Source organism: Narcine bancroftii, chromosome 9 (assembly GCF_036971445.1).
Source record: "Narcine bancroftii isolate sNarBan1 chromosome 9, sNarBan1.hap1, whole genome shotgun sequence".
Taxonomy (NCBI): domain Eukaryota; kingdom Metazoa; phylum Chordata; class Chondrichthyes; order Torpediniformes; family Narcinidae; genus Narcine; species Narcine bancroftii.
The window spans coordinates 124,173,489-124,195,737 of NC_091477.1; the positions used below are offsets into that span (position 1 = coordinate 124,173,489).

Consider the following 22,249-nt stretch of genomic DNA (forward strand, 5'->3'; position numbering starts at 1 on the left):
CCTGAACATCAAGGACATCCCAGTGGTCAACCACTTCAATTTATGCCCAATTGCCATTGACATTTCTGTCAATGGCTTTGTACTGAGCACCCCCTTTCTCTCCCCCCCCCCACAAATTGGAGCAATACCAATCCGACAGCATCAATATTGATTTCTCCAATTTCCATTATCATAACTCACTCATTCCTGTCTCCTTTCCCTTCCTTCTCTTATCAGAGAGTCATCTTCTTTGCCCTCTTTACTCTCCTGTTATCACCTCTTTTTTCTCATCTACCCTCCCACCTGTACTCACATATTACCTCTTGTCTGTCATTCTCCTTTCCTCTTCCTCCTTCCTCTTCTCCTATCCCACCTTTTTAATTAGCCATCTGCCTGATTTTTGACACACCTCATAACTTTATTTATTTGTTCAACAAAGTTATTACATACAATAAGAAGAAATACATATTATGAACAATAATTTTTTTTTCTTTATATATAAAAAGAAGAAAAGAAAAAAAAGAACCCCCCCCTCCCCCTCTCAGCCTACTCTCTTTAGGAGAGCCAAAGAAAACTGAAATATATTTACTAAAATCTAATCAAGGTAAATCTAAATGTAAATATTCTAAATATAAAGACCACTTTTTTAAAAAGAATAATTATCATGTAAAACATACGTAATTTTTTCCATTACTAAACAAGTTTTTATCTCATTATGCTATCTATTAATATCAATCACATTAGCATTTGCTATACCTTTTTTTGCAACAGATAAAGCTAAATAGACAAAAGCAATCTGAAGTTTATCTAATCCTAAATCTTTCAAAGGATTCAACTCACTCAACAAAAATATTGTCGGATCCAGAGGTATTTTGATCTTATACAAACATTCCAAAAACAATTGAATTGCTTTCCAAAAACATAACCAAACAGCATGAAAAAAAGTTCCAACCGAATTACCACACCTAAAACAAGAATCTGATTCACTAAAACCATATTTTTAAAAACTTTTCAGGTGTTAAATACAATTGATGTAAAAAATTGTAATTAACCATTGCATAACGAACATTTATCGATCTAGTAACACTATCATGACCAATATCTAACCAGTCATCCTCAGAAAAAGTAAAGTTGATATCCCTTTCCCATTTAATCTTAGATCAATTCCATCCCTTTTTTTCCATACTTTCCTGTAATATTTGATACATCAATGAAATATATCCCTTCTTTGGTGCAATCACAAGAAAAGATTCAAATTTAGTCAATTTAGGTAAAATCATATCTCTACCAAATATTTGTTTTACTAAAGATCGAAGTTGATAATAAACAAATAAAGAATTCTCATTAATACCAAAATCTTCCCTCATTTGATTAAATGATAAAAATTGACTTTCTTTAAAACAATCCCCCAAGTTTTTTATACCTTTAGATTTCCAATGTAATAAACATTGATTATACATTGAAAAAGGAATACGTTGGTTATTATATAACGGTGTTAAAGTCAATAATTTACCCTTAGAACCTATCATTCTATTTTTCCTCATCCTTAACTTCATTAAATGTTTTAGTATAAGCACATTATATTGTTGTAATAAATTTAAATTCCATCGAAACAAAAATTGATGTATTTCAAATTCAGAAATATTCGCCATCTCAATTTTATCCCAACTAGGGGGCCGTTCCAAATCCATTAATAAACTAATAAATTTAAATTGAGCTGTCTCATAATAATTTTGAAAATGTGGTAAGCGTAATCCCCCTAATGCATATTTCCAGGTTAACTTATTCAAAGCTACTCTCGGAAATTTACCCTTCCATAAAAATTCCCTAACCATTTTATTTAAGTCTCAAAAAAAAATCTTATTAAGTAAACACATAATTGACTGAAACAAATATTGTATACGTGGAAAGATATTCATTTTGATTGTATTTATTCTTCCAATTAAATTTATAGGAAGATCCTTCCACTTAATCAAATCAGCTTTGATCTTTTTCATTAACGGTCCATAATTTAATTTATATAAAGATTGATAATCAACATCCACATTTATACCCCAATATTTAATTCGATCAGTCCACTTCAAATTAGTAATATTCTTATAAACTGAACAATCTCCTTCACCGATCGGTAAAATTTCACTTTTTTCCCAGTTAACTTTATATCCAGACAAAGATCCATATTGTGTTAAACACTCCTTCAAGTGTAAAAGTGACTGAGCTGGATTTGTTAAATACACCAGTACTTCATCAGCAAATAGATTAATTTTATACTCCTCATCTAAAACTCTCATACCTTGTATCTGTGTATTTTGTCGTATAATCTGTGCTAAAGGTTCAATTACTAACGCAATCAAAGCTGGAGACAAAGGACAACTTTGTCGAGTTGAACAAGTTAATTTAAAAGGTTCTGAGATCTGACCATTACCCTGGCTATTGGTTTATTATATAAAGCTTTAAACCAACCAATAAAAGAAGGACCAAAGTTAAATTTCTCTTAGACTTTAAATAAAAAGTTCCATTCAACTCTGTCAAAAAGGCTTTTCTGCATCAAGAGATATCACCATCGGATGGTCAGGGCACTGTCGATATTTATTAATCAAACTAATCACTCTAAGAATATTATCTGAAGCATACCTATTCTTTATAAAACCTGTTTGATCAACATGTATCAACTTAGGTAAAAATTTAGCCAATCGATTTGCTAATTTAGCTATTATTTTATAGTCTACATTCAACAAAAAAAATTGGTCTATATGAAGACACCTTCAACGGATCTCTATCCTTCTTAGGAATTACAGTAATTAAGGCACTAGAGCATGATTCAAGTAAATCATAATGTTCATTAATCTGTCGTACCACATCTCCAAACACTGTAGATAATCATCATAAAATACCTTATAAAATTCAACCGAAAACCCATCATCACCAGGTGATTTTCCATTCGGCATTTCCAACATAGCCGATTTAATTTCTAAATCAGTAAAAGGATTCTCCAGCTCCAATATATCTTCCTCTCCTAATACCGGTAATTTCAACACCGATAAAAAGGAGTCAATCGAACCGCTCTCCTGTTTTTCCTCAGAAGTATATAATTTCTTATAAAAGGAGTAAAACTCATCATTAATCTCACGAGGTTTGTAAGTAATAGTCGAATTCCATCTAACTGCATTAATAACCCTTAATACCTGTTCTTTCTTTAACTGCCATGCAAGTACCTGATGTGCTTTCTCACCCCATTCATAATACCGTTGTTTAGATCTATTAATCAAACATTCAAATTGATAAGATTGCAACATATTATATTTCAATTTCAATCTAGACAACTCTATCTTCTGATTTTCTTTTGCATCTCTCTGAAATTCCTTTTCTAATTCATCAATCCATTTCTCTAATTCAAGACTCTCGGTCAAATAATTCTTTTTAACCTTAGAGGTATCACTAATTATTTGACCTCTCATGTAAGGTTTCATAGCATCCCACAATATAAATTTATTCTGAACGGAGTTAGCATTTTCTTCCAGAAAAAGAAAAACAAATTAGTTTTTTAAAAAATTAAATAAATTCCACTTTTTTAAAACAACATCTTATTAACTCTCCAACGAGAAGCTGCACAAACTTGTTCAGAACTCTCATAAGTAAAATACAACAAAGAATGATCTGAAATTACCTGACTTTTATATTCTGCTTGCAGTATTTTCCCCTGTAAATGTGCCGATACTAAAAAAAAATCAATTCTGGAAAAGGATTCATGTCGAAATGAATAAAAAGAAAAACCCTTCTCTGTTGGGTTAAGATGTCGCCACATGTCCACTAAATTAAAATCTTTCATCAAAGCTCGAATTTGAATTGCCATTTTAGATTTTTTAACATTTTTTGGAGATTTATCTAATAAAGGTTCCAAAACACAGTTAAAATCTCCTCCAATCAGAACATTTTCATTAGCTTGTCCCAGAAGCAGAAATGCATCCAAAATAAATGCTTCATCATCCACATTCGGTGCATAAATGTTAAGTAAAGTCCAAAATTCATTAGAAATCTTACAATTCAACTTAAGAATACATCCTGCATTCATTTCCATTGATTGTAATTCAAAAGATAAATTTTTATGTATCAAAATTGCTACTCCCTTAGCTTTGGAATTAAATGAAGAAAAAACATGTCCAACCTAATCCCTCTTCAATTTCATACTTTCTTTTTAATTCAAATGCATCTTCTGTAAAAAAGCAATATCAATCTTCATCTTTTTAATGTAAGCCAAAACTCACTTATGCTTGATCAAATTATTTAATCCCTGAACATTAAATGTAGCAAATTTCAAATTCGACATATCTAATACAATTGCTAGATACCAAAAATAGTCACAAAATTAATAATAAAAAAGAAATTTAAAAAATATATATATATACATATATAGAACCCTCAAATTAAAATATATAGGCCCTCCAAATAAAAATAATATTCGTTAATAAGAGAGAAAAAAACAACAAAAAAACTACCAAAAGGTAGTAACTCCCTAAAAAAACTGGGTGTGGATTACCCACTAGTGACTGATGACTAACTCCCCAGCCAGCCAGTCAGAAATATTAACATATTACAAAAAAAATTAGCCTTGAGATTCCAGTCCAGATGGTGAACTCATTTCAAGAGTAGATGAACTCTTTCCATTCCATTCTTTCCATTTCTGCCATTTTGTCCATTTCCAAGTCTATCAGATTTTCTTTTAGGAGATAGTGGAGGACTCTTTCTTTGTCCTCTGACATCAGGTAATGAATTAGCAAAAACCATTGCCTCATGCTCACTCTCAAAAAATTGAAACTGATAATTTCCATAAAACACTTTCAACACAGCAGGATAACGAAAAGCAAATTTGTAACCTTTACGCCATAAAACTTCTTTAACTGGATTAAATTCACGTTGGCGTCGGATGATATCTTGACTTAAATCAGGATAGAAGAAAACTCTACTATTCTGAATTATCATTGGAGCTTCCCTTTGTCTTGCATTTTGAACTGCAAGTCAAAGAATTGTCTCTCTATCCAAACAACGAACTATCACAGCTCTTGGCGGCTGACCAGATAAAGGTGGTCTTCTTAAAGCTCTATGTGCTCTTTCCAATACCAATCCATCAGGAAAAGACTCTTCCCCCAACATCTGGGGAATGAAATCTGCTTTGATTTTCCAAATAGTCCATTTTTTTAATTAACTCTTTTTCCCAGGCTTCTAAATCTTTAACTGAATTTTCCACTTTTTCTATTGTTTCTGTATTGGATTGTACCTGTTGTTTACATTCAGAAAGAGAAGCTTCAAATTTTTGAAGTGTTCCTGGTTTTCTTTAACTTCTGCCTTAACCACATTTAAGTCTGAAATTAGTTAAGTCTGAAATTATATCAGTATTCATTTGAACTATCTGGTTCAATTGACCAGTAATAACATCCAAATAGGAAGCAATACCTTCAAACATCATGTAAACAGGCTGAAGTGCAGTTTGAATTACAGGATCTGGTTCCATAATTTGTAACTCACTTTCTTCCAGCTCTTCTTCCATTTCCTGTACAGCAGTAAAGTAAGGTAAGTCTTCTTCTTGTTGCTCTTCAAAAGGTAGCATTCTAGTTGTTTTACTGCGAGTTTGGACACCCAACGATGACCCCCTGAGGAAGTCGGGGGGTCATCACTGCTGTCCCCCTGCAGACCATTTTTTAATAAAATTACGGAGTTCTCCGTAATTAACAGCACCACCTAAGCGCATAGTCGCTGCAGGGTGTGTGTCTGCCTTCAGAATCTTCTTCCTCCGCCCTCCCGTCTCTTCCAACGGGAGAGTTCTTTGTAGCGAGTCTCCAGGTTCGTGCCTGACATCTCGGGAGCGCGATCCTTCCTCCGCAGAACGGGTCGAACCAGTGCCACCTTGAGACTGGTGAGTAACTGTTAACTTTGCTTTTGTCCCCACCAGCGATCGTTGAAGCTTGGGAATAGCTGAAAACTGATCCGAGGCTGTTCCAAGTTGTTTAGGTCCCAATTCTTCTGCACTTCAAAACTGTATTTTCTTTTGTAACTGAGACTTAGTTTTTTTTACATTAGTAGCCATAATGGCTTACCAAAATATCAAACTAAAAATTTAAGTTTTAAAATTAAAAATAAAGGGTTAAAAAACAGGCATTTAAGAGTCTGACCAGAGAGGGCAGGGATTACATGTCTGATCTCTACGCCATCTTGCCACGCCCCCATTTTTGACACTTCTGATAAAGGGCTCAGGCCCAAAACATCGATTGTGTTTTCTTTCCTATAGATATTACGTGACCTGCTTTGCTTCTCCAGCACATTTGTGTAGTGCCAGCTCATGTATGCCACTTTTACTCTTGGGAAAAGATTCAGAGTCTACCCTATCACAACCTGTTATAAACCCTCGTCTCCTATGCTCTAGGGCACACATGTCAAACTCTGGCCCGCGGGCCAAATTTGGCCCGTGATATAATTATATTTGGCCCGCGGGCCAAATTTGGCCCGTGATATAATTATATTTGGCCCGCAAGATCATATTAAATATATATTAGAGTTGGTCCGCTGGCCGCCGCGCCAGTATAGCGCACGCACACTAAAGGTGAAAATGAAGACGCCGGAGGTGTGAAGGGATCTCAGAGTCCCGAATCCTGGGGATCGGAGCGCCGCACTCAGCCCGCCCGGCTCCCGGACACACAGACGCGGCTGGAGTTGGGGACCATCCTCGCTGGGTCTGCGCTTCAGCGGCGGCGCCGGACCGAACATTGCATTGGCGATGCCTTCCCCCTCGCTCCATGCGCGGCGGACCCTGCCTCCCGCTCCTTTTGTTGGAGACGAGCCCGGCGCTGTGAGATCGCAGTTTAATTCCTCTCCAACCATGGGAGGGGGGGTGGGAGCAACGCGCTCTTCTCAGCCAATTCCTCCACCGCCCTGGATGCCGGCGTTTCAACGGGGGGTTCAGGCGACTGACCTGTTGGTCCAAGACAAGGGGAGAGCGTACAAACTCCACACAGACAGCACCTGAACTCGGGTGAACGTGGAGCTGCGACCCCACATTCCACATCAGGACTGTGTGTAAGATTGGGAGCAGTGAGACGGAAGCTTATTTTGTTCCTGTGATTTAAGCCTTTCTTGGGGTGGGGGGGGGGGGTTCCTTCTCTGACCACTTGCCTAACAATTAACCTAATCAGATGTGGAGTTACCACAATACAACAGTTCTCAACCTTTTTCTTTCCACTCGCGTCCCTGTGCCATTGGTGCTCTGTAATTAGTAAGGGATTGCTTAAGGTGGTCTGTGGGTGGAAAGAAAAAGTTTGAAGACCACTGCTTTAATCATCCCTCATTGACTCGTCATGTGCACGGTTTCAGAACGCTAAAGGAAATGGGCCAATGACAATGAAAGAGTTTATCCAAAACTATTATTAAACATTTATTTTAATAAGAAAAAGTTTAACATTACATATGTTGAAAGAAGAGAAAACACGCAGATGTTGTTGAAAATTTTCAATAAATATTTAGTTCGGCCCTCGACTTAGTCCAAGTTTTTAATTTTGGCCCTCCGTGAATTTGAGTTTGACACCCCTGCTCTAGGGAAAGCAATCTGTTTGTCCAATCTCTTCCATAACTCAATCAAAAATTACACATAGTATTCCTTTGAGCAGACTAACTAAAGTTTTGAAGAGCTGAAACACAATTTGCTTACTTTTATATTCAATATCTTCCCAAAAAAGGAAAGCATACTATATGCTTTATTTATTGCCCTATCAATAAGGATCTATCTACCTGGACTTCTAGATCTCTTTGCATATCAATGCTTTAGAGTAGTGCCATAAACTGTATATTTCCCTTACATTTCTGGATTAAATTTCATCTGCCAATTCTTTGCCTTTGTCTGTAACTGATCTATATTTTGTTGTATTCTTTGATAGCCTTCTACACTGTCCACCATTCTTGGCATTATATGTAAACTGAATAACGCACCCACTTACTTTTTCATCTCAGTAATTCTATATTGCAAACAACGTGGGTACAGATCCTTGCAGAGGATCATTGGTCGTGGGATTTCAGCCTGTAACCCTTCCACTACTGCTCTTTATCCTCTGGACCTGTCAATGCCGAATCCCAATATAATTCACCTTGGATGCCATGCATTTGTACCTTCTGGATCAGCCTACCATGAATGACTTTGATAAATGCCTCACTAAAATCATATAGACAACCGCTCTAACCTTTTCAAACACCTTTATCACCTCCAAAAATACCATCAAGTTGGTAAAGTATTGACTTGCCCCTCACAAAGATCTAAGACTGTCCCTAATCCGACCACAATTTTCCAAATGTGTGTAAATCCTATCCCTTAATTATTTGTCATGTGCAAATGAAAAAGTGTGTGGTTAGGAAGTGTACAGATGATACCAAGATTGTGGAGTTTGGACAGTGTAGAGGTCTAACAAAGAACACACAGGAGAAATCAGTGACAGTTATGGGCTTAGAAATGGCAAATGGAGCTTAGTGTGATGTGGGAGTTCAAATGTAAGGGAAAGAAGACGGTTGCAATACACAACAGTACTAGAAGAACTCATCTGATTATTCAGCATCCGTGGGAGCAATGGGTAGTTGAGTTAATGTCAGGGCTTTTAAAAGCATTAATACAGCACAGGGATCTGGTGGGGGTGGGGTGGGGGGGGGGTCCAGGTCCATGCAGGTGGTAACAAAGGCATATGGAATGCTTGGCTTCATTGGGCAAGATATTGAGTATAAAAGAGGGAAGCCATGTGGGGCTTATTCCTATGTTATTATACTGATCTGTGTTGTCAAGATTAAATGGGGGTGTGATAGCATTAGGTAGGAAAGTTTCAAGGTTAAATGAAATAAAATCTCAGTCAAAGATTAAAGACTGAACTTGTTTACACACATCACTGAATCTTTCACTGAAGCCACAGGACCATGATCTCAATGTAAAAACCTCCATTCACCAGCTGAACAAATCATTGAAGCATCTGAGGATGAATGGGAATAAAATTGGCAATAACGGAGGAATGGATTTTGCAACGATGCTGCAACTGAACAAGACACTCGAGTCACTGGACCTTGCTGACTGTGATTTGGTGAGTGAAACATTTACATATAACACAGGGGAGGCTGTTTGATTTGTCTTCTCAGCATCCTATTCCCCACTAATGCTGTCTTCATCTGGTGGTCTCAGCTCTGCACCTCATCACCTAGAACAGTGAGAAAGAAACAAGCATAAGAAAAGGCCCTTCAGCCAATGTCTGGAGACTATGATGCCAATTTAAACCAATCCTGTCTGCTTGCTTGTGGTCTGAATCCTATTCCCAGTCTCTTCATGTGTCCCTCTAAAAGCCCTGAAACTTTGCTATTGAACCTGCTTCCACCACCTCTCCTTCAGCACAATGCAGGCACCCACCACTCTGTGTTTTAAAAACCCTTGCCTTGCATATCTCCTTTAAACTTTCTCCCTCTAGTATTTAACATTTCCATGATGGGAGAAAGATTCGGACTGATCACCCAATCTATGCCTTTCATGATTTTTAAAAAAACTTCTGAGGACTTGCCTCAGGCTCTGAGAGTTCAGAGAAAATAATCCAATCTATATTTGTCCAACCGCTCCTTGCAACCAATATTCTCCAATCAAAGCAACATTCCTGGTGAACCACCCTCTTCAAAGCCTCCATGTCCTTCCTCCAATAGTGGCAAAAAAATGAACACAATGAACACATTAAGAGTAGCCTAACTAAAGTTTAAATCAACTGCTCTATGGCTTCCTGACTTTTACAGTCAATATGCTCCATCAGGTAAAGGCCAGCATGTCTACCTTATCCACTTGGATTTGTCACTTTCAGGGAGCTCATTTGACCTCAAAATCCTTCTGTACATCAATGGTGCAATGATCCTGCCATTTTCTCTTCTCTTGCATTTGACCTCTCAAAATGCATCATCTTCCCCATAATCCACAATTCCAATCTTCGTGTTTATCTGTAAACTTACGACTTGGATCACCTACTTTTTCATCCAAATCGTTTCTATGTATCACAAACATTCCAGGAGACACAAACAACTGCAGATATTGGAATATAGAGCAAAACACAGACTGCTGGTAGAGCTCAGTGGGTCAACCAGTATCTGTAGAGACAAAGCGATGGTTGGCATTTCAGACTGAGACCCACCACAGGAGTCCCATCACTTACAGGAACCCACGCTGGTTATGGACTGCTGGAGGCTGTGGTCAAGGGTCTTGCACCAGGTTGTGGATTGCTGGAGAATGGTTTGAAACTGGCTGAATGGGTACCAGAATGTGAGAGGGTGCCGAGGGCACTGAAGGGTTCCTCATCGTATTGGAGGTTCTGATCTAGAGCTAAGGTTGACGATGGTTTGGACTGGACTCTGTGTGGCTGTGTGGGCTGCGGGAGCGCTGGAGGCGAATCCACGAACACTCAGTTTCTCTCTTACTGTATGAGGCGCTTCAGTCAATTTCTGCCAATGGAAAATCTGCCTGCTTTACAGCAGGCAAAAGGCAATTTCACATAATATGACAATGTTTTTATTACATGACGATAAATTGAATCTTGAACAATAGAGTAACAGACGTGTAAACTACAGAGCCAGTCCTTTGGCCCAACTTGACCATGCTCATCCTATTTGCCTATCTTTGGCCTATATCCTTCTAGATCTTTCCTATCTATGTATCTTCATTAAATGTTATAACTGTGCCACCGTTACAACTTCCCATGCAGCATTTTCCATTTACTCACTACACTCTGTGTGAAAAACTTGATTTTAAATAGTTAACCCATCGCTTTATTTGTCATCTTGCAATGAAATAACTGCAGTTAAGTCCATAATTATTTCCTCATTCCCTGCTATGCACCTGCCCCCCACCCCCATCCCTAGAATAACTTGTTTATTTGCCTCAATCTTCTTACATTGCTGCTTTGGATCTCACTCCAATTTATTGCTGTCCTTCTCATTGCTGGCCATGGTCTCACCAGTATCTTGTCCACTTGAATGATGAGGTCCCAACTTTTATACTTTCTATCCTGCCCAATGAAGACAAGCTGCTCAACACTTTCTTCACCACTTTATCCACTAGAGTCACCACTTACAAGAAACTATTAACCTGTACCCATCTTTCTTTCTGTTCTATAACATTTTACTGTGTAAGTCCTGCCCTAGTTTGACTTATAAAAGTTCAACATTTCACACGTCAGTTAAATTCCATTGGCCCACCTACCAAACTGATATAGATTCTGTGGTAAACTGAGATATCCTTCCTCACCGTCCACAACACCACCATCAGACCCCCAGATTCACTCTGACAAACAATCCACTTGCAGTTGTGAACAAAGACAGTTGAAAATATGGGCAATTTTGCTTTTTAAACAAGGCATATAACAAAAACCAGGCTTGAATTTTATTAAGCACTGGTTTGGCATCAGCTGACATGACTGAAACAGTCTGGAACTACAGCAGGAAGGATGTAAAGGCTTTAGAAAATGCACAAAGGAAGTCTATTAGACAAGAGTAAAAGCACAATGCTTTACGTAGCAGAGATAAAGATACATAACCAACTTTTCGGGCCTGAGTATCAAGGTACCTTGATGAAGGGCTAAAGCCCAATATGTTGGTTCTGCATCTTTATCTTTGCTATATAAAAGACACTGCTTGACCTGCTGAACCTCTCCAGCATTGTGTTTTAACTTCAATCATGGTGTCTGCAGACTTTTTCATGTTTTACTTCTATTGGACTAGAATCGGGAATAAAAAACTCAAAGTTGAGGAGAATTTGGAAGTGGTAGGATGGTCCTTTGAACTGAAGGATTGAATAGAAGCTAAAGAATTGAAGCAAATAGTTTCAATGTGCAAAGTACCAGGGAGAAGGTGAAGACTGCCTTGGTGTACGTTCAAGAGGACATATCCCCATGGCTTAATGAAGTGCAATCTTTGGACCTTGTAGAGGGCTAAGGAAGAATATGTGGAGGTGCTTGCACATATATTTATGTGATCTTTGCCCTCAGGTGAATAACTGCCCCCACACACCCCCACCCCCACTCAGCTCTTCAGCCACATTCATCTGACCTATCTTTCTATTCCTCAGTATAATCTAGCAATTAGTACCTTCAAGGCCCGGATATTTAATATCATTCCTAGTTCTTTAAATTCACTCTGCAGTACCACATGCAGGATCTTCCCTTCTCCTACCTATGTCCTATGTCATTGTTGCCATGTACATAAAACCTCTAGTTGCTCAGCCTCCCCCTAGTGAATGTTTTGCAGCTGCTCAGACATCTTGGCCTGGTGTCCAGGAGGCAACGTAAAAAAATCTATCCATTCTTAAACCTGATTGAAGTTGCATTTATCTGGGATAATAGTTCCTTCTTGCTGAAGATTGAAGATTTCTGCTTTATATCTTTTCAGGGAATTCAAAGTCTGATTGGATTAGCAACAGTTCTAAACCATAACAAATCCCTCAAAGCCATCAATGTTGGGCGTCCTTTGGTTTACACCCTACAGGTATGTAGTTTCACTCTGTAAGGCTTAAAATGACTTAAAATCACTTGTATACTTGGACTTCCAATTTGTTTGCATTCCTTTTATTATTTCTGTGGTTACAGCCTGTGAGAACAAGGTCTCTCTCTCTGCTTTGAATTGTTCTTTGTTCTGAAAAGATGGAGGGTTTTGGAATAGACCTGAAACTTTATTGACTGTTTCAAGTAATGTGTCAAGTAAAGTATTGAGTATCTTTTAATTCTATTTCAAAGTTGATGAGTAATACCCATATAAGATCTAATAAACCTTGGAAAACTCTATTCAACTTTGTTATCAGAGGACATGCATTTAAGATGAAGAGGGAGGGGGTGCAGTTTAAAGGAAATTTAGGGAGCTAGAGAGTTGTGGGTGCCTGGAACAGACTGCCTAGATAGTGGTGCAAGCAGAGACAAATAGTAGTGTTAGAGGAATACAGATCATGTAGAAGCAGCAGGATTTTAATTTAATTTAATTAATTTGGCATTGTTTTAAATCTGGACTTCTGTTCCCAAATTATACATATCATAAATTCATGTGCATGGAAAGATCCCAAAAATTATAGTTTTTCTTTATTGAACTGTTTTTTTTTCCAGTTTTTCTCTTTCGTTCCTAAATTAATTTTCATCATCAAAGTTTCTCTGTTGTCAGTCCTAATCTTTTAATTCATTCTAGTAAATCTGCTCGACATCCCTTGGCCTAATTATCTCCTCCTTCAGGTGCAGCACTCAGGCTTGCTCACAGTGCTCCAATAATAAAGGAGATGAACTTAGAGCATGGGTCAGTATGTAGAATTACACTGTTGTGGCCATTGCAGAGACATGGTTGATGCAGATACTGGGGTTTAGATGTTTCAAAAGGGATAGGATGGAATGTAAAGGTGGAGGGAGTGGATGGGGGGGGTAGCGCGACTAATCAGGGATAGTATCATTGCTGCAGAAAGGGAGGACGTTGTGGAGAGATTGTCTAATGTATCAGTCAGGCTGGAAATCAGAAATAGAAGGGGTGCAATCACTGTACTGGGACTCATCTATAGGCCCCCAATTAGACCTCAGGTCACTGAGAGACAGATGAGCAGGAAGATTTTGAAATGATGCTGAAATTACAGGGTTATTATTATGGGAGACTTCAACTTCCCAAATATTGACTGGCATCTCCTTACTGCAAGAGGGATTGTTGGGGCAGAATTGTCAGCTATGTTCAACAAGGATTCATGACGTTTCATGTGTACAAGTCAACTAGAGGAGAGGCCAAACTGAATCTCGTCCTGGGCAATGAACTTGGTCAGGTGACAGACCTCTCAGTGGGGGAGCAATTTGATGAAAGTGACCACGACTCCTTGAGCTTAGCATAGCCATGGACAAGGGAAAATAGTAAAAACACAGTACTGAAGAAACTCAGGTCAAACTGTGTCCTTGATATAGCAAAGATAAAGATACATACCAACATTTCAAGCTTGAGTCCTTCATCCAGATATGAGCAAAATGTGGGCAGGTGCCCAAACAAAATGTTGGGGGGAGGGGCAGGGAGAATAGCACAGTTCCACAGGTAGGAGTTAATAGGGTGATAAGGGAGAGAGGTCACAGCAGCAAACAGGGGAGGAAAGAGGGTGGAGACCTGGAGGAAAGAAGACAGAGGGATGGAGAAGAGAGAACAGGGAGTGATCTAGCAGAAACCAGAGAAGTTAGTTTCAGTGGTGTCCGGTTTGAGAGTCCTCAGATGAAAAATTAGATGTTGCTCCTTCTATTTACAGTGGTCTTGGTTTGACAGTGCATTAGGCGATGGACACACTTGCCAGCATGAGAGTTGGGTGCAGAATTGAAATGATCGGCCACTGGAAGATCCCTGTCATGGTGTGGAAAGAGGGAACATTCTCAGCCAAGCAATCTCCCAGTCTCTGTCCAGTCTCTGCGATGTAGAGAAGACCATAAGAGGAACACTGGATGCAGTAGATGACCCCTACACATTCAAATATTGCTTCACTTGGAAGGACTGATTGGAGCCCCAAATGGTGGTGATGGAGAAGGTGTAGATGCAAGTGTGGTACTTCCTGCAACCACAGGGGAAGGTGCTGTGGGGGTGTGGTGGGCGGGTGATTAGTGGGAAGGGATGAGTGGACAAGGGAGGCTGGACTAGCAAAAATATATTGGAAATAAATGTTTAAAGGTGAAAGCACAGAACTAATGTAGAGGAAGTTTAGGGACCATTTGTATCAGGTTCAAGATAGGTTTGTCCCACTGGGACAGGGAAAAGATGGTAGGAAAAGCTGATGAAACAGGTCAGGCAACAAAGTAAGAGAAAGAAGGAAGCATACATTAGATATAGGAAACAGGAAGGGCTCATGAGAAGTATATGGTAGCCAGAAAGGAGCTTAAGAAAGGACTTGAAAGGTCGAAGGGGGCATGAAAAGGCCTTGGCATGTAGAAATATGGAAAACCCTAAGGCATTCCATGCCTATGTGAAGAGCAGAAGGATGATGAGAATGAAGGTGGAGCAGCTAAAGGGAGGCAACGTGTCTGGAGGAGGTAAGGGAGGTCCTAAGTGAATATTTTGCTTCAGCATTCACCAGAGAAAGAGGGACCGTGGTCAAGAGGAGGTCAGCATAGAACAAGTGTATGTGCTGGACCATGTTGTGTTAAAAAAGAGGATCTTCTTAAAAATATTCAGATTGTTAAGTCCCCGGGTCCAGATGAGAAACAAGGGAAGAGATAGCAGGGCGTTGGTGATGATATTTGCATCCTCCTTGCCATCAGTCATTTACCAGAGGATGGAAGAATGGCAAATGCAGTCCCCTTGTTTAAAAAAAAACATTACAGGGAGAATCCTGGGAACTATAGACCAGTAAGTCTTGCATCACTGGTGGGCAAACTATTGGAGAGGATTCTTAAGGACAGGATTTACGATCATTTAGAGAAAATTAGTCTTCTCAAGGATAGTCAGCATGGCTAACTGAGTTTTTTTGAGGAGGTAACAAGAAAGTGATGAAGGTAAGGTTGTTGATGTGGTCTACATGGATTTTAGTAAGGCATTTGACAAGGTCCCCCATGGTAGACTCATTCAGGAAGCCTTGAGCTTTGGAATGCATGGAATCTTGGCTGTGTGGATTCAGAATTGGCTTGCCTGCAAAAAGCAGAGGGTAGTAGTGGATGGAATGTATTCTATCTGGACTTCAGTGACTAGTGGAGTTCCACAGGGATCTGTTCAGGACCCCCTGCTCTTTGTGATTTTTATAAATAACCTAGATAAAAAAGTGGAAGGATGGGTCAGCATGTTTGCAGATTACACGAAGGTTGGAGGGTTGTGGATAGCATAGAAGGTTGCCATAGATTACACAGGATATAGACAGGATGCCGAGTTGAGCAGAAAAATGCAGATGGAGATCATTCAGGATAAAATGATGCATCTTTGAAGGTCAAACAATGGCTGAGTACATGGTTAAAAGCAGGATACTTAATAGTGAGAAAGAACAGAGGAACCTTAGGTTCCAAACCCATAGATCTCTCAAGGTTGCCATACAGGTTGATATGGTTGGTAAGAAGTCTTATGGTGTAATGGTCTTCATTAGTCAGGGGATTGAGTTCAAAAGTCGTGAGATAATGTTGTAGCTCTATAAAACTCTGGGGAGACCAAACTTGCAATATTGTGTTCAGTCCTTGTGCCTCATTACTGGAAAGATGTGGAATTTTTGGAGAGTATGAAGAGGAGATTTACCAGGATGTTGCCTAGATTAGAGAACATGTCATATGAGGCAAGGTTAACAGAGCTAAGGATTTTCTCTTTGGAGTGAAGAAGGATGAAAGGTGACTTATTAGAGGTCAAGATTATGAGAAGTATAGATAGAGTGGATGGCCAACACCATTTTCCCTGGGCAAGAACAGCAGGGTAATATTTTTCCACAGAGCAGAGGTGTCTTAAACGCCTTGCTGGGGTGGTGGTGGAGGCTGGTACAATAAGAGGCTTTGACAGACAGAGTAAAAATAAATCCAAAGGGTTTCTATAAGTACATTAAAAGTAAAAGATTAGTGAGGGATAAAATTGGACCCCTTGTAGATAGTGAGGGTAGGCTGAGTGAGAAGTCTTTGCCTCGGTATTCACTAGGGAAAAAAATATTGAATCAGTTGAGGTAAAGAAAAAATAGTGGGGAGGTAATGAAGCATATAAGGATAACCGAGGAGGTAGTAATGGCTGTGTTGAAAAAGATAAAGGTGGATAAATATCTGGGACCAGACAAAATATTCCCAAGGACACTCAGGGAGGCTAGTGGACAGATAGTGGGGCCATTAATAGAGATATTTAGGATGTCACTAGCCACGGGGGTAGTGCCAAAGGATTGGAGGGTGGCGCATGTGGTTCCGCTGTTTAAGAAAGGGACCAAATGTAAACCTGGGAATTATAGGCCCGTGAGTCTGACGTCTGCGGTGGGCAAATTGATGGAAAGTGTTCTGAGGGATGGTATTTACAAATATTTGGAGGTACAGGGATTGCTAGGGAGTAATCAGCATGGTTTTGTCAGGGGTAGATCATGCTTGACAAACCTGATTGAGTTTTTCGAGGGGGTTACAAAAAAGGTTGATGAAGGGAAAGCTGTGGATGTTGTCTATTTAGACTTTAGTAAAGCTTTTGACAAAGTTCCCCACAGGAGGTTAGGAAAAAAGGTGGAGGCATTAGGTATAAATGAGGAGGTAGTGAAATGGATTCAGCAATGGTTGGATGGGAGGTGTCAGAGAGTAGTGGTAGAAAATTGTTTGTCCAATTGGAGGCCGGTGATTAGTGGAGTTCCTCAGGGATCGGTCCTGGGTCCACTATTGTTTGTTATATATATTAACGATCTGGATGTAGGGGTGGAGAATTGGATAAGCAAGTTTCGGATGATACAAAGATTGGTGGTGTTGTGGACAGTGAGGAAGATTACCGTAGATTAAAAGGTGATTTAGGAAGGCTGGAGGTGTGGGCTGAGAAATGGCTGATGGAATTTAATACAGGTAAGTGTGAGGTGTTACATTTTGGAAAGGCAAATCTAAATAGGTCATATGCATTAAATGGTAGGCTATTGAGATGTGCAGGGCAACAAAGGGATTTAGGAGTTGTGGTAAATAGTACCCTCAAGGCTGATACTCAGGTAGATGGTGTGGTGAAGAAGGCATTTGGAATGTTGGCCTTCATAAATCGGAGTATTGAATTCAAGAGTAGGGAGGTTATGATGAAATTGTACAAGGCATTGGTGAGGCCAAATTTGGAGTACTGTGTACAGTTTTGGTCACCAAATTATATGAAAGATATAAACAAAATAGAGAGAGTGCAGAGAAGGTTCACGAGAATGTTGACAGGATTTCAAGGTTTGAGTTGCAGGGACAGGTTGTGCAGACTGGGGCTTTTTTCTCTGGAGCGTAGAAGATTGAGAGGGGACTTGATAGAGGTGTTTAAGATTTTAAAAGGGACAGACAGAGTAAACGTGGATAGGCTTTTTCAATTAAGAGTGGGGAGATTCAAACTCGAGGCCATAGTTTAAGATTGAAGGGGGAAAATTATAAGGGGAACATGAGGGGAAATTTCTTTACGCAAAGGGTGGTAGGGATGTGGAATGAGCTTCCGACAGACGTGGTCGAGGCGGGATCATTGGTTTCATTTAAGGAAAGACTGGATAGTTTCATGGATAGGAGAGGACTGGAGGGGTATGGACCGGGTGCTGGTCAGTGGGACTAGGAGGGTGGGGATTTGTAACGGCATGAACTGGCCTGTTCTGTGCTGTAAGTGGTTATATTGTTATATGGTTATATGGTTATAAGAACATTTAAAAGACTCTTGGACAGGCACATGGATGCAAGAAAAATAGTGTTATGAGGTCAGAAAGGATAATATTTTGAGTAGGTTTCTGGAGGTTGGCACAAAATCGTGGGCCAATAGGTCTATACTGTGCTGTAATGTTCTATGTAACATCGTAGTAAATTTTCTCTGCACTATTTCAATCATATTTCCACCTTTCCTGTAGTTAGGTGACCAAAACTGCATACAATCCTCCAAATTTGGCCTCACCAATGTCTATACAACTTTACCACAATGCCCCAACTTCTTGTAATGGAGAGGCAGCATCCACCACCAAGTGGCACTGCTGTGCTCCTATTCGGAGGACACACAACCTGCCAATCAAGGTCAAAGACTCACCCCAAGCCATCAAGGTGACCCTTATGATTGGCCCACCTAAATCACCAGGTGCTGCAGTCCAGGCAGCCCACCCAGACTCAGTCCTGATCTTCACCCAATTGGCCCAGGTGAATCACCTCAGTTCACCCCTGCTGAGCCCCTGCACTTGGCTTCAAGCCATTAGCCACAGCGATCAACAGTGCCCACATTGACCCTTATGTTTGGTCCCCCAGCTTTGCCCCCCAGAACTATAAAGGACCATGTGCCCCTTTGTTCTGCCTCTTTGAACTCCTTGTGGCATATAAGTATCACCTTCTGCACTGGGTTGGGATGAGTCTCGAGGCTAGGTAGCAGACCCGTGTCCATACTGGTCAAGGGGTGGGGGCACGTAATATCACCTTGATCTAACTGTTGAATGTGTATGCTCTTGTAACTTCCCCAGTTTCTGTCAGTTTCCCCCTCGTCATCCAAAAGTGTATATTTACCCCCTGCGTATGTGTAGAAGTTTGCTTGACATATCGATCCTTTTGTCTCAATTCCATCCCTGAAATAAACGTGTGCTTTGTTCCTGCACTTTGGTCTGGTTCTTAAATTGTGGGACCCACATGAATCCGAACAACACTCTTCTACTCAATACTTTGATTTACAGTGCTCTCCATCATGTTTGGGACAAACACCTTTTTTCCTTTATTTGCCCCTGTGCTTCACAGTTTTAAATTTGTAATCAAATGATCACATGTGATTGAAGTGCACATTCCAGATTTTATTCAAGGTTGTTCGTACACATTTGATGTATCGAGGGATCTGAGGTCCAGGTCCATAGATTATAGAAAGTTGAATGGGTGGTAAAGAAAACATATGGTGTTCTTGGGTTCATTGGGCAGGGCATTGAGTATAAAAGTAAGAAGGTCATGTTGCAATGATAGAAAACTTTAGATAGGCTGCACTTGGAGTTGGAGTACTGTGCAGTTCTGGGTGACCCATTACAGTAAGGATGTGGAGACTTTAGAAATAATGCAGGTTTATTTTTTAAATTTAGAAATGCAGCACGGTAACAGGCCATTTCGGCCCACAAACCCGTGCCGCCCAATTACACCCAATTGACCGACAACCTCAGTTTTTTTTAAGGGTGGGAGGAAACTGCAGCCCCTGGAAAAACTCATGCAGACATGCAGAGAACGTACAAACTCCTTACAGAATGCATGGGATTCGAACTCAGGACCTGATCACTGACGCTGTAACAACATTGTGCTAACTGCTACACTAACCATGCCGTCATAGTCAGGATGTTTCCTGTTTAGACGTATGGCGAGAGACTGACCAAACTTGGGGTGTGTTCTCTGGAATGTCAGAGGCTGAGGGGAGACCTGATGGAGGTTTATAAAAATGTGCAGAGAGACTGGTGAAGTGAAATTTTTGATCAGCTACATTGATCAACATGCCCAATTTGATAATCTTTTCAGGAGTTGTACTGTATTTGCTGTCATCATGGAGCTTTGTTGCTCTACTCTTAATCTGTCACATTACTTGATTTTAGGAAGAAATGACTGTGCACATGGCTAATATGCTTCAAGTCAACCAATCCTTGCAGGAGCTGCATTTAACAAAACTGGAAATGAAAGATTTTGGTGTCCAGCAAATTTGTGAACAGCTAGTTAAAAACAAGGCTCTTCAATTCCTTGATCTGCGTTGGTAACAGACTTGTACCTTTACATTTTCTGTGTGATTCAGCCATTGTGTGATGCAAAACATAAATGAACAACCACTGTCCAAGTAATGGCTACAGCCTCTGGTATGTGGGAGGAAACCCTACAGATATAAGATATACAGCATGGCAAAAGAGCCTTCTGGCCCATGAGCATGTACACCCCAACTACACCAATTAACCCACAGCCCCCCAAATTCACCAATTAACCTACAAATTCCCTAAAGAGCAAACATGAAAACTCCACAGTCACACCAGAGGGCAGGATCGAAAGCAGGTTTGTGGAACTGTGAAGATGTGGTATAGAACAATAAAACACAATACCGGCCCTTTGTGCCCTTTGCCCATTTATTCCCTCCAAAAAAAAGGTTAGAAGATGATCTCAATCTTATGGCTGTATATTAAGGGTGTGATGTTGTGTAACAGAGCAATGGTTTAATTTGTTCCTGCAGTAACCAGATATCTTGCATTGGAGCAAAGTTTTTGGCAGAGCTACTGAAACACAACACTCACCTCAAGATTCTGGATTTGGCAGCAAACAGAATTGGAGACGATGGAATTGTTTACATTAGTGAGTCTCTTCGTTACCTGAATGACCAACTGAGAGGGTGAGTTTGTGGACACTGCAATCTGTTTACACCCAAAATCTAGGTCCATAAACGTGTGAATGTAAGAATATGGGACTTTCCAGCAGGCTGTGAGAGACGGAAGGGTTGATCGATGTGGTTTGGTTTATGTAGGTTAGTACAACATAGTGGGTCGATGGGACCCTAATGCTGAGCTATACTGTTCTATGAAAACCTTATCCCTCAAAATAACCTAGGTGAGGTCCTGGAGGACTAGAGTGTAGCCAATCTTGATTTTTTGTTCAAGCAAGGAATTATAGACTAGCAATTATAGACCCCATCAGTGGTCAAGAAACTATTGGATACTTAAGAGTCGGAACAGTCAGCATGTCCTTGTGAGGGGCAGGTCATGTTGTAAACTTGATTGGAATTTTTGAAGAGCTGACACCTCTCTATAAGATCACTTCTCAGCCTCTTCTGATCCAGAAAGGAAACTCCCAGCCTATCCAATTTCTTCTTTTAACTCAAGCCTACAAGTCCCAGTAACATTCTCATGAATCTTTTCAAAATTATTTTCAGCTTAAATATATTTTTCCTATAGCTGGGTGATGAGAACAGACACAATACTCCAAGTTTGGTTTCACTAACATCTTGTAATGTTGACATGACATCCTGCAGGGGCACCTTCATTTCATGTCTTACCCTAGTTTGACCCCCCAGCACCCTGGTCACATTATCTTCTCATTGCTACTCTTACGGGGTATATTATATTTTTATATTATCTATTTAGTGTAGGTCACTTCACAAACAGATACTTACACTTCACATCTCATTTAAAATGCAAGAGCTTTGCTGAAAGAGAGACTTCATGCCCACAGTGACTTTACAGAAACTTTGAAGAATGCCTATGGAGACTTAACAAGTAAGTGTTAATTGGACTGATGCTGTGGAGTAAGTGGACTATAGTTTAGAAAGCAACAGATGGCCAGGCAGAAACTGATTCTGGTGCAGGCAATCTGATCGGTTGCAGTTTGCTGCTCTAAGAGGGTTCACATGGTTTTGCAAGCAGAGAGAGATAAAAGACCAAACAAGCTTTCTCTAAGAGAGAACTGGGTTTTGCAATGGTTTTTTGGAGGTTTCAACAAGGCAAGCTGGCAGCTTGTTAAAACTCTATTTTGAAGATGGATTGTGAGTTCTGAGTTCAGCCTGTTGAAAACCCTTGTAGTCCTTACAAGAAGAAATGACTGGCTAGAGCGTTTTTCCTGAAATAATGGAAACGAGGAACTCTGTGGAGACTTGGAAGAAGAGGTTATCATTTGAA

At 40.0% G+C, this 22,249-nt stretch overlaps 1 protein-coding gene across 5 annotated transcripts in view; it reads left to right on the forward strand.

Moving 5' to 3' along the window:
• The window catches only part of LOC138742783 (leucine-rich repeat-containing protein 34-like), a 69,443-nt gene that overhangs the window by 38,724 nt on the left and 8,470 nt on the right, over window positions 1-22,249 (forward strand). For 4 of the 5 annotated variants that reach the window (XM_069897709.1, XM_069897712.1, XM_069897713.1 and 1 more), the window contains 4 exons: window positions 8,910-9,080; window positions 12,409-12,504; window positions 20,195-20,349; window positions 20,815-20,970. In XM_069897709.1, coding sequence (XP_069753810.1) covers window positions 8,910-9,080; window positions 12,409-12,504; window positions 20,195-20,349; window positions 20,815-20,970 — 578 coding nt within the window. The remainder of the gene's footprint in view (window positions 1-8,909; window positions 9,081-12,408; window positions 12,505-20,194; window positions 20,350-20,814; window positions 20,971-22,249) is intronic. The other variant, XM_069897710.1, reaches the window with a different exon arrangement.